Source organism: Hoplias malabaricus, chromosome Y (genome assembly GCF_029633855.1).
Source record: "Hoplias malabaricus isolate fHopMal1 chromosome Y, fHopMal1.hap1, whole genome shotgun sequence".
NCBI lineage: Eukaryota > Metazoa > Chordata > Actinopteri > Characiformes > Erythrinidae > Hoplias > Hoplias malabaricus.
The window spans coordinates 79,858,391-79,875,869 of NC_089820.1; the positions used below are offsets into that span (position 1 = coordinate 79,858,391).

The window sequence follows — 17,479 nt, forward strand, 5'->3', positions numbered from 1 at the left end:
AATTTAGCATTAGTGTAAATAGCACACATCGAAATTCGTGCTAAGTTAAGCCGTATCTACGCTTCGTCTCCCCACATTCACCGGCTACTCTCCGTTATTCCCCCCACCTCCCGTCATACAGCCAGTGCCTGTGTTACTCCTCCAGCCAGTCGTCACGTCTTCAAGGTAGCGATGTGTAACCACTTAAAACTTTATTTCTTTTTTATTACTGTTACCACTGTATTTCTCTTTTATTTTTAGTAACGCTACATGTACTTTTTTACTAATTTGAGAGTGTTGTAAACATATATCAGTGCAAAAAGGGTGACTCTCGGGGCGGGGGCTGGAACGCATTAATTGCTTTTCCATTATTTTAAATGGGGAAAATTGACTCGAGAAACGAACTTTTCCACTTACGAACCGGGTCACGGAACGGATCAAGTTCGTAGGTAGAGGTTCCACTGTACCTGTTTTTGTATGTTTTAGTTAATACTCATCTATTCTCAGTGGTGGTGTGAAGTATTTGCCATCCTCATGGGTCCAATCTCAAACATCCCCTTAATGTGTGGATCAGTAAACACTGGGTGGTGAGGTTTTATTAAAGGTATGCCAGTTCTAATAAAGAGCAGGTAACCAATTTAGTGCTAGATCTTTTGCGTTCTACCCCAACAATGCTAAAATACTTATTGCTAAAATACACATTTTCCAGTAGCATTAGCATTTGTTTGTTTGTCTTTTTGTGCGCTCCAGAACAGCAAGTACAGTATCTTGTAGTAAATGTACTGATTTATTTACAGAAATATGCGTGATTTTTGTTTTTAGCATACTAGTAAATTGACAGAGTTGCAGAGTTGTATTTTTCTCTGTAGTTTGGTGGTTCGATCTTTAAAAAGGCATGAGTTGATTATAATTTCAGTCTGTTGTTGAGACGATTGGAACAAATTTTGATTCTGAGCTGTTATTTTAATGCCTCGATACTTCTCGACATGTCGACCTACTGTTAGCAAATAGCCACCATCTGTTGTGGTCATTGGCAGAGAAGGCTATAAAACTAGTACTTACGTTTCATTAGTCCTAGAGCATAATTATTTAAATATTAAATCCTGAATCATGCTTCAACGGCTTTCTTTAGTAGCCATTTAGCATTTTACAAATACTCTTTGACTAAACACCCACATAATCACTCGTGTCTAGTTGATGTCCATTAATAGTGTCAACACATGGATTTTAGCTCTGCATTTTTCATACGAGGACTCGTAGCTTTGCTGTTTTGGTCTATGTCACTGGGTTCAGAACTCTAGTACCAACGTGTCAGACAGCAGACTATTGCTTCATTTGCTGTGACCCAGCAGCTGCTGAGATGAAATGGCACATTTATTTATAGAACTCACCATTCACATTTGAATCTTAGCGGAGTGCTACATGCTACTTAGCTTTAAAAGTTTCACTTAGTGCAGAAATGTGTGACAAATCTAAACCAGTGTTCACTGGCGTGGTTTTGTTGCTAGTCTCAGAGCCTAGCAGTATCAAGCACAGTGTGAAAGTAGGTCATTTACCTGAGGTAAATTACACTGGAAAGTACAAATCCAACAATATTTCACATACAATATTTGACTCGTAATCATATATTACTGTTGTTGGACATACCATTCCAAAACTATGGGCATTAATATGGAGTTGACATGACTTTGCAACTACAAGAGCCGCCAGTCTTTCGAGAATATGCTGCTAATAGAAATTTTGAGACTAACAGAACATTTTGGGACTCTGTACAGAGTGCTGCAGTAAGAAAAGTTATTTTTGTGATTCAGCACTCTGCAGCCTCTCTCTAGTCACACACATTAATAGCACTTACACTTGACTGGGGCAGCTCTAGCAGGATGGTACATTTCACAAACTGACTCGAGGCAAAGGTGGCATTCTTAAACAGTGCCAGGTTTGATGTTACAGACCAAAAATGGCACCTTTTGGTACAATATGGGTGTGGCCATGCACCTACGTACATGGAAATAGTTGCTAGCCATCTCTGGGTAAACCGGATTATTGTTCACAATTCAAGCAGCCTCTTGATAAAAGGTCATTTATGAAAAAGGAATGTACTTTTATGATGGCTATGTTAAGAGCATAATCACAGAGCAGACAACCATCAATTCATAATAAAGCCCCACTCATGGCAAATGTCAGATGCAGAAATTCTAGACCTAAGAACGCAGAGGTTCTTTAGAGCCCTCCTGAGAACAGTAAGGAAAATCACACCATATACACAACTTTTATTGAACCAGGCACCAAAAATAGACAAGTCAATAGCATGTTTCACTTTGGGTTTGGAGGATCAATGCAAAATCCTGGGCAAAAAGGAAGAGGGAGGGGGGGGGGGGGGGGGGGTGGGGAGAGTGAAAATGTCTCAGAGAGCGAAATCACTGCTGGAACGCTTGGAAACAATAAAAGGGCACGATGATGAACGCATCCAGTCAAAACATAATATCCACCTTCACAGTCAGAAAAATACAGACACCCACACAATATAACTCCGAGATACAATATCACCGTACTTCTATTTCCACTTGAAGGAAAGGAATCATGGATAATGCCTATGCACACATGCAGTAGGAAAGTAGAAGGGCAGCACACATAGGCCTACCTTGTGACGGACGAAGGACAGGCATCAAGTTCAATGGATAGGCACTTCATATTTCATTAATTCCAAACACATGTGCAAGACGCTTTAATCTCTTCTACGGAAACATGGGTATTGAAATGAATATCAAACAGACGCCCCCGCTTTGAGCTTTCACTGCGTCCAGAATCCCTTTTCAACCTTTTCATTTGAGGGATTTCCGCCAATCACGAATCACAAAAAGTCATTCCACCTTCTGTGTAATTGCACTTCTCCTGTTCATCAGAGAACGGGAGCCTCTGCTCTTTTAACGGAGCTCATAGAAAATCTAATACACTCACACCTACGGACACTTTTGAGTCGCCAATTCACCTACCAACGTGTGTTTTTGGACTGTGGGAGGAAACCCACGCAAACACAGGGAGAACACACCACACTCCTCACAGACAGACACCCAGAGGAAACCCACGCAGTCACAGGGAGAACACACCACACTCCTCACGGTCACCCGGAGGAAACCCACACAGACACAGAGAGAACACACCACACTCCTCACAGACAGTCACCTGGAGGAAACCCACACGGACACAGAGAGAACACACCACACTCCTCACAGACAGTCACCCGGAGGAAACCCACACAGACACAGGGAAAACAAACCACACTCCTCACAGATAGTCACCCGGAGGAAACCCACACAGACACGGGGAGAACACAGCACACTCCTCACAGACAGTCACCCGGAGCGGGACTCGAACCCACAACCTCCAGGTCCCTGGAGCTGTGTGACTGCGACACTAACTTTCTGCAGCACGTAAAGAAACTATAAAAATATTTAAATGTTTATCAAGCTCCTGCACAGTTTGGACAGGATACAGTTTGGTTCCTGCTTATGTTCTGGTTACTTTCTGAGTGAAAATATGTCAATGCATAAGGGGAACAAACATGAATATGGCATTTTCTGCCCATATTATAACTCCAAGTTGTATTTATTAAATAAAAAATATATTTAAATGTAAAATAATAAATGGGCCATAGCTGATGCATAGGCCACATTTCATCTTGATCAGGGATTTTAGTGGGTCCAGAATCATCAGGTGCAAACAGGAACACACCCTGGACAGGGCTCCAGACCATCACAGAGTAACTGGATTAAAATGTTCTACGTAAATGGTTTGCGCTTATTTCCACACCAAAAAAATAAATATATAAAATCGACTGTATTAACTCTAAGTGTTTTTCAACAGTGAAACCTACAACAAATGGATCTCTGATTACGCCTCAGAAATCCCATTCTGATACACCTCCTGGAATATATTCCACATGAGCCAACAAAACAAACAAAGAGCAGCACTGACATGGCATGCACTACTGATGCACCATGGAATCAGATGATAGCGACGTTAGCTTTCCTACGTGCCACTGTGGAGACACTTGAGCGTTAATTTGATTAAAGAGCTCTCCAGGCTCTTACTGAAGACACTTTCAGAATCAATGAAAAACAAGTGGCTCTAGAAGGAGCCAAAGCCAGGTTCGTAACATTACACCACTGCATTTATGACGTGATGAAGATAAAACTGTCTACAGTGAAATCACTAATACATTGACACAGGTGTCTACTATAAAATATGCATTTGAAGGAACACTAGGTAGTATTTTTACCTTCAAATTACAACGTCAAAATCATTGTGATGCTTCTCTGACATGGAATTGGAAGAACAGAGCCTCTGTCTGTGCTAATCTGGGCTCAGTACTGCAGAAACGTCACTATGTAACTGTTAGAGAAGGGTAGGATATCCTCCTCCCTCTGTGATCGCTGTATAAGTGAATTGAACAACCGGAGGGGGAGCTGAGGAGCAAAAATACCAAACTTACCTAGTGTTCCTTTAATCAAATAATGTTTACTTACTACCAATGTGATCAACTTTGGTACAAAAATAAATAAATAAATAAATAAATAATGCAATTATCCGTGCAGATACGCCTACAAACAGAACTCAACAAACATGCCAAAAACATTGTGCAAATACTCAAGTATAGGTCCATCATACACATGTACACCACAGGTAGCGTAGTATTCACATCGACAGTTTAAAAGTCCTGCTGTTGTACAGTAAAACTGTCCATCAGTCGATATGTGCAGTTTGTCATTCATAAGGCTGGAGGGTGATATCATTCTGTAAAAATACTCGGCTGAAAAAGTCGGAATTGCAATAATCAACAAAGAACCGCAATCCCAAAATTCCCAAAATCCAGAAAAATATGACCACATAATCACTCACATGCTTCAGTGACGCCGTGCAAGATTTATCAGTTTCCCAAAGGGATCAATAAAGTAAGACTTCCAAATAAAAAAAGAGGGTAACCGGATTAATCTTGTAGTACAGTGATACAGAAAATTGATTTTTTTTTTTTTTTAAACCACTCTCACAAGTTGTTGCACTCCAAACCGAGGATAAAGCATGCATCTAGATCGGTTGTGGTGACACTTCAAAGCTTCTTAGCGCATATGCAGGGCACAGAGCAGCTGTTTTAGCTGTACAGATGTGTCTGCGGATGTGAGTATACACAATGCTCTCCTCAAACAGAAACCCACAGGAGACCATAAACAGAGGGAAAACACACACTCACAAACACACACTTACAAAAGCACACTTACGGTTGCAAGTTCTATTTACAAAGGTGTTCAAACATTGACACATTGAACCCTTCCCGCGACCCACTGTTGTCCTCAAACTGGAAAGGTGACTTCTTGCAACAGGAAGGAACGAGAAAAAAAACATTACAGCAAACACATCTGTGCACCCAGGGTCATGTCCAAACTACTGGGAGACACCTTTATACAAAAGTTCCACACCTTCTTGTGGTTATAGTAGAATTCCGCTGGATGGCCACTTAAAGATTTGTGAGAGAGAACCTAGAGATAGGAAAAAGGAGTCTAGGAGATGGGTAGGTAATGCGAATCTTGTTTTAGAAGGAACAGATAGTGCCAACTGATTATAGAGTTTATCAAGTAGACCTTCCACATACACTGTCAGAAAATATATTTGTTGTTTACTAAAGCTACAGACAGTGGAAATGTCCCTTTAAAAAGGTACAGCAGTCCAGTTGTGAACCTTGAAGTTACATTGCATTCTCTTCTCCAGTGCTTTTTCATAATAGAACTGTTTTAGTAACAAAAACAATAATCTTCTGGAGCTGAAAGAAGATATATGAAAACAATTAATCTTTAAAATCTACAATTATAATCAAACATGGTACAAACAGAGTGAAACGTACAACCAGGGTCAGTTTTTCTGAGAGTGTATGTGTATTGATAAACAATAGCTATTAACGGTTACCCTTCTGTTGCTATGCACAATTTGCATGCCATATCAACCATCCAGCAGGGGGCGTTGCTACAGGGGCCTCCTTAGTTGGAAGCCAGTCCTCCATTTTTATGCTGTGTTCCATTTGCCTCGGATTTAAGTCGGATGTTGGAGCTGGGAATGCCATCACACCCGAGTTGACAGCGTTCCAGTTAAACATTAAGAAAACCCAATGCACTATGTTTTCATTGTTAGCTTGTTCCGGTTTAGCACTGTTAGTGATTTCTGTGATAGCAACAGCTACTTTTTCTTATATTTCTACGCATCCAAACACCCTGGGAACACATCCATGTTTAGTAGTTGGACATTACTGTGTGTATTACTGATTTAATGAGAAACAGATAGAAGTGCTAGTAAACTGGTTGATGTTACTGATTTGACATGCTGTTAGTGTGCGGGCAGCCATCTTGAATTCTGAAATCAGGATTGGTGAGGCTCCACAGACTTTTCAACAAATCCAACTTGTGTGGGCATTCCATTTGAAGTTCCCTACGTGGAACTCCAAGTTCAAATGGAACATAGCATTAGCTACCATTCGGGTTATAGGTCAAATCCAATGGTGACTATGTAATTGGTCATAGATGGGCTATAGTCAGTAACTGTAAACTAAAATAGTACATCAATATGGGAGGAGGTATGTTATAAAATGGCCTCTAGATACGGCTAGTAATCTGAGAATTCTATGTACACAGGAAGTTAAATTAAAATAAGCATGGTCTTCTCTACCGCGACCCTGAAATGGATTAAGAGGTGATGATGATGATGATGAAGATGTTCTTCTCTTAGACTTTTCTATTTTAGAACAAGTCCAATTGTTTGGAAACGCTGGTATGCACTAGAATCCTGTCAACAGCTCCTTCAGAGGTACTTCTCTCTCTCCAAGCAGCGTGTCCCTTTTCAAGCTAGTGCCTTTGTTCACCACTTTCATCTTGATGGCTAGATCTTTGACTTGAGAGGCAGGCAGGGAGTCAAAGAAGAAGTCCTCGTTGAAGACAGGGTTGCGGCTGTTCTTAATGATGTTGCTCCGCTGCTTCTGCAACTTGCCAGGATTCAGGTAGAGGGCTACGCAGCAATTGATGCTCTTCACGTCCATCTGTTTATCGTAGAGATCTTCAGCAGCCAGCACACGCACGCGCAGTCGTGCCGCCTCAGTGTCGTAGTCCGTACAGAGGCGCAGCGTCCCCCCCTTGTGCAGGACAACAGTATGTTGGGTAAGACGCTCCATGTTGCCACTCCCTGCTCTGCGGCCACCCATGGCTGGAGAAGGAGGACAGCGAAAGCGACGCTGGATATTTGGACTGGTCTCCACCGAGCTGCACTCATCCGTTGACAGTGATGAGTGGCGAGCAAATGTCCGCTTGGCTCGGGACACCTTGGCCTGCGTCTCGTGGGTAAACATCTTGAGCAAGGACGCAGAGCGGGACAGCAAGGGTGAGTTAAAAGGTGAAGATTCAGCTGATGAACAAGTGTCACTCTCGCCGCCGCTGAAGTAGCGGTACGGATTTGGGTGCGAGGCACTGCAATCGCCCGGATCTAGGCGGTTGCCCGATTGAGTCTTGCGCTGGGTATTGGGAGAAGTTAAGGGGCTGGTTGGGTCACTGTGGAAGAGGGATTCCTTGCGGCGAGTGTGGGGGCTTTCCATGAGTGTAGCAAACCCATATGATGTTTGAGCTTTGGGCACATAAGGCAGAGACATGGCGGTCTGGGACTGCGGGTCAGCGTTGGTGGTAAGGTCTCCCACTTCTCCCACAGCCAAGTCATCGGCACTCTCGATCTGGATGATGTGGCGGTTGGCAGCCTTCAGCAGGTTCTTGGTGTCCCCGGCAAGCTTGCAGATGAGCCGGGGGCTGCGTGAGCCACTCTGGGGCGTCTTGCGGCAGATGGTCTGCTCGGAGGTGGATGAGTGGAGCCCATTTTTGGGCTTCAACTCCGGTGTCTCGGCCTCTGGGGGGCAACATACCAACTTGGGCGGAATGAAGAAGTCGGGGATCTTGTCGGGAGTGAGCACATTGCTGTGGGTGGGAGCTCTGGACTGTTTGTCCGCAGAATCACCCCCTCGGAGCACGTTGCCCTCCACTGAGCCGCGGATCTTCTCCAGAAGCCACATTCCTCTCGGTTGAGGGGAGGGAGAGTGGAAGGAGCCAAATGCTGCACATGAAACAAGACCAAAATTTGATCACTTAACATCACAGTGGCATTAAGGGGTCTTATGCATCTTAGGCTTTTTGTTTCTATTAAATATATACATTTGTTATCTCTCATTAAAATGATTCCACAATATTTAGCTTCTTTCTATTGTTATTATTATAATTTTATTTATTTATTTTTGGTGGAGGGAGGGGGTGTCTTGGCTTGATCTGGTTTCAAAATGAAGTGGGTGTTTAAAGCTGAGGAGGAGAGGACAGGGCTATAGCAGGACCAGGGTTAAATCCTCTGTGCCATCAGTGGCAACACTTGCACTATAATATCAATGTAGTCAGTTTACGCATCGACCTGAGGTGGCTGTCCAACAGTACGAAGAACAGCTGATACAATACGGCAAGCACAACTGTTTCCAGCTAACACCTACGGCATTGTACTTCAGCAATGTCTATTGGCATTTACTGAAACCAGCTGTCTCCCTGTCGCCTACATCTCTGTGTTGTGTTGTCAAGGCTGGCACCTGGTCGAATTTAGATGGTTTCATTGTGAATATTGAGAACTACTCTGATGCAATTCACAGAAATTTCACAGGCTGCGTTTCAACTTCTTTGACAACAGCAATGGTATGTTACAGACAACAATACCTGCCAGGCTACAACTGAAGGCTGGTTTTCACTGTTGTTTAACCTAGCAGGACTAAAGGAGCGTGTGTCATTAGGTATCACTTTTTTAGAGGAAGCATTCGTGACAAAAAACAGTACAACATTATAATTACATAATTACTTTGATCTTGATTAAACGCAGTCAGTGTTGTATAATGGGGATGAAACAAAATCATTTTTGTTTAGTGTAAACTACGTTTGATATTTGGAGGAAAGCATTAACATCTGCTTTGACAACATACAGCAAGTCATCCAAATTACTTCCATCACTGTTCCGAGTGTTTGTCCCACGTATTTTATATAAATGTTATACCTTTTTTTTCAATTCCTGAAATATTACAAAATAAAACACATTATATTCGGTTACATACCTCTCTCTCTCTCTCTTTACAGATACTCAAACATCTCCACAGACATTCTCCTGCTCCACATTGTGGATTTAGACCTGCTGAAAATAACTTTTTTTTCTTTCCAATCACTTTCTACACACACCTCAAACAACCTTTCAGCACTCGCACTTTCTGTTTCTTTTTTTTTTAACGAGTTTGTGTTGTAATGTCTCGGAAAACAGTTAACTAAACAACATCTACATATTCCCCTCTGCAACCAATAGGAATCTACATCCAATCTGTATATAAAAACAGATATATCTAACCTTTGAGATGAATGTATACATATGACAACTAGAGGTAGCACACATCAACACAATCTGTTGATGTTATATTTTCCACATATCAAATACAAACAAACAAAAAAAACCCCAAAAAACTGGGCACTCAGAATAACAAACATCAAAGAAACATGTTCACGTTTTGCTAGTGCCTACAAATGGTTGTGTATAACGTACCCATCAATGCAGGAATGAATAAATAAAGTAACAAACAATGTTGTTGAAATCATTTTTGAAGTTTTCATTATTGTCTATCACATAAAACGTGCCAAATAAATAGCCTACTATATGTAAATCCACGTGCATGGATAGGTATGTTATAATCAACAAGCCTTGTACATTAAACGTCCATGAAAACGTTTCTTAGACGTTTACTTTTGTGCTTTTGTGTTTGAATAACATCATGTACATACATACATATATGTATATACATACACACACATGTTATTCAAACACAAAAGTAAACGTCTAAGAAACGTTTTCATGTATGTTTAATGTACAAGACTTGTTGATTATAACATACCTATCCATGCACAACAAATAAAACCATTCAAATGAAACACAAAACAAATATCACTAACTGCAAGCATCGTCCCTGTAACCGTGTTGTTTTGGTCCGTTGAGGATGTCTCTTACAGAAATGACACTCAGGGAACATAGAGCGAACGAACACGGGGTGGTTATTCGCCGTTAAAACAGACGTACATTTAATTAGGTCTGGGACACTACAACGTTTTTGCAACTTTAAAGAATGTTTTATACAGACGTCGTTAGTTGAATGAAGAAAAGCTGGGATAGGAAAGCTGTTACGATGTTGTCAGCTAAATAAAAAAATAATAATAAATAAATAATGATTGTTAAACCCCTACTAGAAAAAAGTGTTTTATTAGGCTAACGTATTAAACGGTTGCAGGACAAATAAAAAAAATGAAAAGAAAGCAAAGCCGTAAATATGTCTTTAACTTCCTGCTTCTTAAAGTTTGTATGCATTATATTCCATAAAGCGAAGCGTTAACCCACTCAAAGCTGCTGCAAAGGCAAACAGAGCCGGGCACCTGTTGAGCTCCGGCTGCGGGACTCACAGAGAAGTGAAGCCGAGTCCAGACCTTTCTCCGCGGGTAAGTCACAGTGCTCCAATCGATCTTCGGTCCACGCGATAAAACCCCGGAGTTTTAAATTCACTTCTCAGACTGTTTCTCCGAAGCAGTGCTCGGACTGAATGCCGGTGAAGGGAGCCTCTTCCCGGCTTTTTATCCCAGCCCTCCCCTCCCCCTTCCTTCTCCCTCAGACACAACCGTGTTTACTGAACTCAGCCAATAGCAGCGGCTCCGGGCCAGGCTTCCCCTGTCTGAGTTACCCGCCGGTAGAGTCGTTGCAAAAGTTTCAACGGCCCTTTTAGCATCACAGCTAACGATTTTCTGAGGGAAAGCAAGTTACTAAGTAAATAAGACATTTTTATACGTACGTTGGGGAACACCCTTTATTTATTCGACACTGACAAAAAACAAAAAGTAAAATATATGTTAAAGTATATTTTGTCAATGGAAAATTAATAGAAATTGTGTAGAATTAGTTGCAGAAAAACAGCCATATTTGCTTTACACCCCCCCCCCCCCCCCACGCATTCAATCATCCATTAAACCCCCCAAAATAGTGTGTTTATTAGAATGACATATTTAAAAGTTATTTACAAGAAAAGCTAAATAATCTAATCCCTTAATAGTGGCTTCATTAAATATACATCTACACTTTCAGCTTCATTCAATATACATCCCCCATCTTCACTTTCCTCTCTGCCATTCGCCTGAATTTTGAAAGCCCCACCTCACAAGGTTTATGACATAAGAAAGCCTGGCTGTAGGAATCCCCTCATGTTTTTTGCACATTAAGTATATTAAGTATACACAAGGATATTTTAACAAGGTAAAACCAGACTTCCACTGGATGGGGTTTTATTGTATTTTCACTTTGATAGTCGCCAAAACATAAACTCGCAGGAAAAATATTAAATAAAAAACTGCCATATCATTCAGGTGCATTTCCCCTCAATATTTTAAAAGGAATAATACGTAATATTTTTTCAACTTTAAATTACAGCTTCAAAATCATTTCAGTGCTTCACCGACCTCAGAACAGAGCCCCTGTCATTGTGACTTTAGTCTCAGCACTGCAGAAACTGCACTGTAGACTTAGTAGGAGGGTAGTATACCACCCCACCAAACGACTGAATTTACAATAGGGAGAGCCCCCAGAGCAAGAAACCCAAATCTTACCTAGAGTTCCTTCAAATTCTTTAAATGACTAGTAACTGTACTTAAAACCTGCAGAAGTCTGTTCTGTCGTGGACAGGTATTTATTTTATATAAGTAGCAAAACTTTGAAAACCATTACAGTCCCTGCTGGGGTTCTACTGTCCTTAAGACTTTCTTTATGGGTTCATATCACAGTTTAAATTATCCTAATGTTTGAAAAGGTGAGCTGGAACTGATTTCAGAAATATTTAATGGTTTTCTAATGGTATTCTAAAGGAAACTAGTGGTCACTAATGATAACCATTATGTCAGTTCCCATTAGAAAGAAACACCATTAAGTTTTATTCTTAATGACTCTAACTAAATCTTTCAGCAGAGATGTTATGTTACCAATGGTATTTAAATTTCGTATATCTTCGCCGTCCAATCAAAAACTTGTATCAGCATTTTTGTCAATTTTGAGTTTACTACAACATTTAAACACAGCAGTTAGAATATGATTCAAATAGCCTAGAGAACAGCAAACCTCCATTTTGTTTGTTTGTTGTTCAGTATAAAAGCCCTACACAGTGATGTGCAGGATGTCAGAGTAAAGACGCCAAGAGAGTTCTAGTGACTCCCTGCTAATTAGCATAATCATACACTTTAATTGCCATTGCTAGGCAATGCAGCGCATCCTCCCTTAATTGGCCTGCTGTAAACTGCCTCCACGCAACAGCCAAGGTCTGTGGAAAGTTTGCTTAAAATAATAATAATAACAATAAAAAAATAATAATAATATAAAATGCTAAGCTGAGGATATGACTCTCTGCTCTGTTTCCCTGGAAACTTGGTCAGAGATAATTCAGTTACCATTGTTGTTAGCATTAGGTCTCAGAGTTGCATAATCCTTCAAAGTCTTTAGCCTAATAATAAATAAAACCCCAAGATCCTACATTATATATATTCTCCAGGACCGCCAAGCCTTGTAATGTTCACGCAACACCAGGGATCGATCCAGCGATGATATTTTAGCAATATTCAAACTGCTATAGTGGGCAGACTTGAGAATAACTCAATTTGGGGTCTACTTGGGAGAACATCCTAAAAACAGGATATTTATGTGACATCACAAAAACAAAGAATCCAAAAAAAGGGCAGTTATTACCATTTCTCATAGTAAGGACAGGTAGGTGAAATGAATGTCAAGTAATTTTAAAGCTGTTAACACAATATAACATTTGAAAAGCCTGAAGACACATTAAGTTTTTGTAATATGGGTCCTTTTGAATAACAAGCAAATAAATATTTATTAATTAATAACAGAAAACAGAAACTCTAAGCTGTGAAATTGATTTAATGCTCTGTTTCCCTGGAAACTGGCTAGAGCCACTGAAAAATTCAATTATCCTTGTCCTATTAGTATCAGCTCGGAGTGTTTAATATGTAGTTGAACTGTTTAGCCTAATAGCAATGAACAACTCAAAGGCTTTGGAAAATCAGGCACCTTGAGGATGACCATATTCAGAGGTAAGTCATTCAAGTCTGAAAAGAGAGGAACTGAGGCAGTAGTGCTATGGTCTGTTGTGGACAAGTGTGCTAATGCTATGTTCTTTGGACTGAATGTCATCGGATCCTCACTGAAATTTCCCACCATCTACAACAGGGTCCTTCAAGGCTTGGAGGTCATTGTTCGGTTTAGTACCATGAGATCTTTCAAGAACTATTTGCATGGTGAAATGCTTGTTTGCATGATTAGCTCTTCAGACTGATGTGTTGTATATGGTTCTATATTTCTCACCTTGTTGAAAATGGTTTTACACCGTCAAGCGTTCTACAATAGAAGATGCTGTATAGAATCATATACCACGTTCTATTTCACCATGCAAGTGATTCAATGGAGAATCGTTGGTGTTATATATATATATATAAGCATTAGTTTACCAAGTTCCAGATCTTCCAAGAGGATCAGAAGCTATTATAGCAGTAGAGAAGGACAAAATGTTATTACAAACTGTTAGTAAGGTTTGGACCAAGGTGTACCTCTCCACTGTGAATAAACCTGCTAAAGGTACTCAGAGATTGGGTTGTATATTTAAAAAAATTCCTTATAAAAACCCACGTATCAAAAACGTAATATGTTTGCAGGTTTCTCCCTCAAACATCTGTAAACGACAGTGTTTACAAATTATGACAATTCTGAAATTTTGAATAATTTGAGGAAAAAAAGTGAGAATTTCCCAATTAACACTTTGGATTCTGAGAAGTCTAAAAAGACAGGTTCCCTTATAAGTTGGCCTGTTCTTTCAAAATGTCTAATTCTCTTGGAATGAGACTGGGAGGGGGGTTAATTTATGTGCGGCGAAGTTAATTTTCCCTCAGCGTGAAAGCCCTGCCGTGGAACCATTTTGAATCATATGAGATTTGAAAAGATGGCGGAATTCCCTTTTAAATAACATAAAACAGCAGAAAAACAGAAGTGCGCTGATTGGTTTCTTGCATGGACATCTTCAAACAGTCGCTGGCTGTCTGAGGAGAGAACGGGGAGCGATAAACAGAAGAATATGGACAGAGCTACACACGGAGAGAAACAAACGCTGAACTGTGGAGTCCATTCGCCAGTGCGTTTCCGTGGAAACTTGGCGCGCGCGGCGCTAACGGTTCTCCCTGCACTTGTAGCAGTGACGAATGGCCGCCGGTGTAAAGCTAAGTGGAGAAAAAGGGGAAAAGGCTCAAATTAATAGACAGTCAGGTGCTCTTCGGCGAAAAAAAAAATAAAATAAAGGAAAGCAGATTGAGCTGGAGTCAGACACGAGTTGGAGGCTGAAGTGTTGAACCTTTCGGGGGGAGGGAAAAGAAACAAGATACAAATCGCCCACATAAACAATTCGATCAGGGCAATAAACAAGGAACGAAAAAAAAACCTCACTGAAGCTCGAACATGAAGCAACTATTTTCGGGCCCACACACTTGAATTTGATCTGTCTCAGTACAAGGCACTGGATTTTATTAAACAATTACTCTATTTCTTGCTGCTCCCTCAGTTACCTGCTCTCTCTCTCTCTTGTATATCTCCCAACTCCAATTATGTCTCACTCTCTCAACCTCAATGTAGTATTATTTCTCTCTGTTATTCCATGTATTCTTATTCTGTTAATATTCTAAATATTAATGACCTCCATGTGTAATATCCCTTTCTCTTCCTTTCTCCACATTCTCTCTCTCTCACATTAATTGTAAGTCTCTCTGTTTTTCTGTTTGTTACCTGGTTGTATTCTTTGGCTCCCTCTCTCTCTCTCTCTCTCTGATCACATTAACCCAGCAAAGATGCGGGTGCTCTCATCTGTTGCTATGGGCTTAGCATTAAAACGCAATTAACTAATTGCCTGGAGAGGAGTGTGGCATTACTGCGGTGGAGGTGCTGTGATGAGAGCATCTATTCTAATTTCCCCTGGCTTCCTCTCACGCTCACACAAACCCAGACTGAGCTCTTTCACCACGTCCAAATATATATCATTGTTACATTACCATAATCTCTATATCTATATATAAAACCAAGGAGTGAAAGATAAACCTCTTGTGGCATTGCCATGGCCTCACATAGCCATAGGGCCATTTTGGAGCTGGGAAGAAAGACCCCATAAAATAATGATTATTATTTTTTTTTTTCTAATTACTGATGGGTGATAGGACAAAAAATATGAGAGAAGATACTCAACCCCAGTAGTTAATTCATTCATTCATCCTCTGTAACCACTTCATCCTGTTCAAAGCAGCTGCAGGTCCACAGCCCACTTGGAATCACAGGACGCAAGGCAGGAACACACCCTGGATGTAGTGCAACAATTTTTTTTTTGCAAAGGTAATACACTTATCAGCATGAGGAAACTTGGAGTACCAGGATGAAACCTACACAGACACAGAGAGAACACAACACAACTCTTCAAAGACAGTGCCTAGAGGCGGGGTTTGAACCAACAACCCTGGGACACAAGAGCTGTGCGACAGCAACAATGTCCAGTTAAATACTATCAAAAACTAATGCATTTCTACTGCTCGGCACGGTTCGACACACTTTTTCCTGGTCGCTTTTCCACTAGCCCCACTAAATGTAACCGGTGATTTAGGAAAAACCCAGTCACTAATGAGAAGCATGGGCTTTGAAATCCACAACAATGGCAGCAGTAACGTTAAGTGCTGTTTACTCATCGTGTATTCGCTTGTCCCACAGGTTCTCACTGCAAAGTTTTGCAGCATTCAGCTCTCACTGGAGTTTATCGTCAGCCACCGATCCAAGGAGCCGTTGTGAGTCGGATATAAACAAATGTTGCCGCTGTGGATCTGACCTTCCAACAGTAATAATGTGCTGGTTTTGGTGGTGATCAGCATTTAAGCTTCCTTTGATCCTGACCGACATTGAAAACACAAAATACACCCTTTATGTCCTTGCAGGGATGGTGTGTAAAAATTTTAATCACAGAAATCTGGTGATAATCTATAAATAATCCAAACTGTAGACACGAGGCCAGACACCCATGCAGAGGTAATGAGAACTAGATTAGAACACGGCACAGTAATGTGATGGCTGGTGTAAATGGTTGTTTAATAGTCTCTGGTGGCTTCTCTCCACATTTAGCACTCAGGCGAACCACTGAAGCTGAGAGTCCACGAGCACAAGAAAGGCAAAAGAAAGGAAAACTCAGACTTGGAGGAAATCTGGCCATGGAAAAACAAGTCAGTCAAACACAATGGATGTGTGTAGAAATAGCTCCAAATGATTGCTGCCTGGTGTTCCTTAAGTAGCCTATGGTCATTTCCCTATTCATGCGTACGTCACGATTCATACAGCACACTTCAAGAGCTGCTATATTCATCCACTGCTACATTAGTACCTCTTAGAAATGCTGTTGAGATCTGCAAATCCCGTGTACTCATTTTTCTGAAGGAAAACGCCAGGGGACATGTTGCTCTTTTAAAATTCATGTTCTGCAAATGAAAACTTCGATTGCATTACCATTATTATAACCAGTTTTATGCATGCTTTGTCTGTGTTTGATTCAATTAATAATAATCAATGGTTCCAAATGAGAGGGGGTATTTTCTTGCATACAATCTTATAATTAAGGCATAATTAATTCATCCAAAAGGAAAAAATTTACAGGAAAGTTGTGGTGTAAACAATTTTCCATTCATTCATTCATCTTCAGTAGCTGCTTCATCCTGATCAAGGTCTTGGTGGATCACACTGACTACCTGTAATCAGTGGGCACAAGGCACAACACACTCTGGACAAGGCACGTAGTGACAGAAACCAGCGACAGGTTTTTGGGCTGTGGAGGGAGACCCAACAATCCCTGACAGACCGAGGTAGAACACCAACTTCACCACCTGCCCAAAAACAGAGCTGATCAAAAATCACATTACTGGAGCTATTATGCTATTATTATCAAGCAAGTTCAGTTCCCCAAACCTGAAGTCTCTCAATTCCCTTACACCCCACCCATTTTACTTGTCAGAAGCTGTTCAGTGATGGCTCTGCGACAGACACCATACACTCAGGAGACGTTATGGTGATGGTGATTAGGAGAAATATCCAAAAAGGCGACACAAGACACTTGTATCTGCAAATCCGAGCCCAGTGTGAGACTTTACTGAGATCTCCACTAAACCTTCAAACCGACTTTGAGATTCCTGCGCTCTTTTTCTCAAGAGACATGTCTGAAGCTAAAGTCCGCTCTGTGATTACACTTGACATTGATTAGAACAAACTACAGACATTAAGGAGATATCTTTTCCTCTCCAACTCTTTA

The 17,479-nt window shown here is 40.9% G+C and overlaps 1 protein-coding gene across 4 annotated transcripts; it reads right to left on the reverse strand.

Moving 5' to 3' along the window:
- Positions 1-2,349: 2,349 nt before the first annotated feature.
- Positions 2,350-15,497, reverse strand: LOC136677645 (C2 calcium-dependent domain-containing protein 4C-like). Of its 4 annotated transcripts, none has more exons than XM_066655235.1 (2): positions 15,389-15,497; positions 2,350-8,112 (listed from the first exon to the last, which is right to left on the reverse strand). In XM_066655235.1, exon 2 carries the CDS (start codon positions 8,069-8,071, stop codon positions 6,800-6,802), a length of 1,272 nt encoding a protein of 423 aa, XP_066511332.1. In that variant the 5' UTR covers positions 8,072-8,112; positions 15,389-15,497; the 3' UTR covers positions 2,350-6,799. The 4 variants fall into 4 exon arrangements, with proteins under 4 accessions (XP_066511332.1, XP_066511329.1, XP_066511331.1 ...); XM_066655232.1 differs by lacking the exon at positions 15,389-15,497 and adding an exon at positions 10,521-10,770; XM_066655234.1 differs by lacking the exon at positions 15,389-15,497 and adding an exon at positions 10,494-10,770.
- Between the last annotated feature and the right edge of the window lie 1,982 nt (positions 15,498-17,479).

Bases quoted from the DNA above. Each gene is read 5' to 3' on its own strand.
- LOC136677645 (XM_066655235.1), bottom strand. From the start codon at position 8,071: ATGTGGCTTCTGGAGAAGATCCGCGGCTCAGTGGAGGGCAACGTGCTC.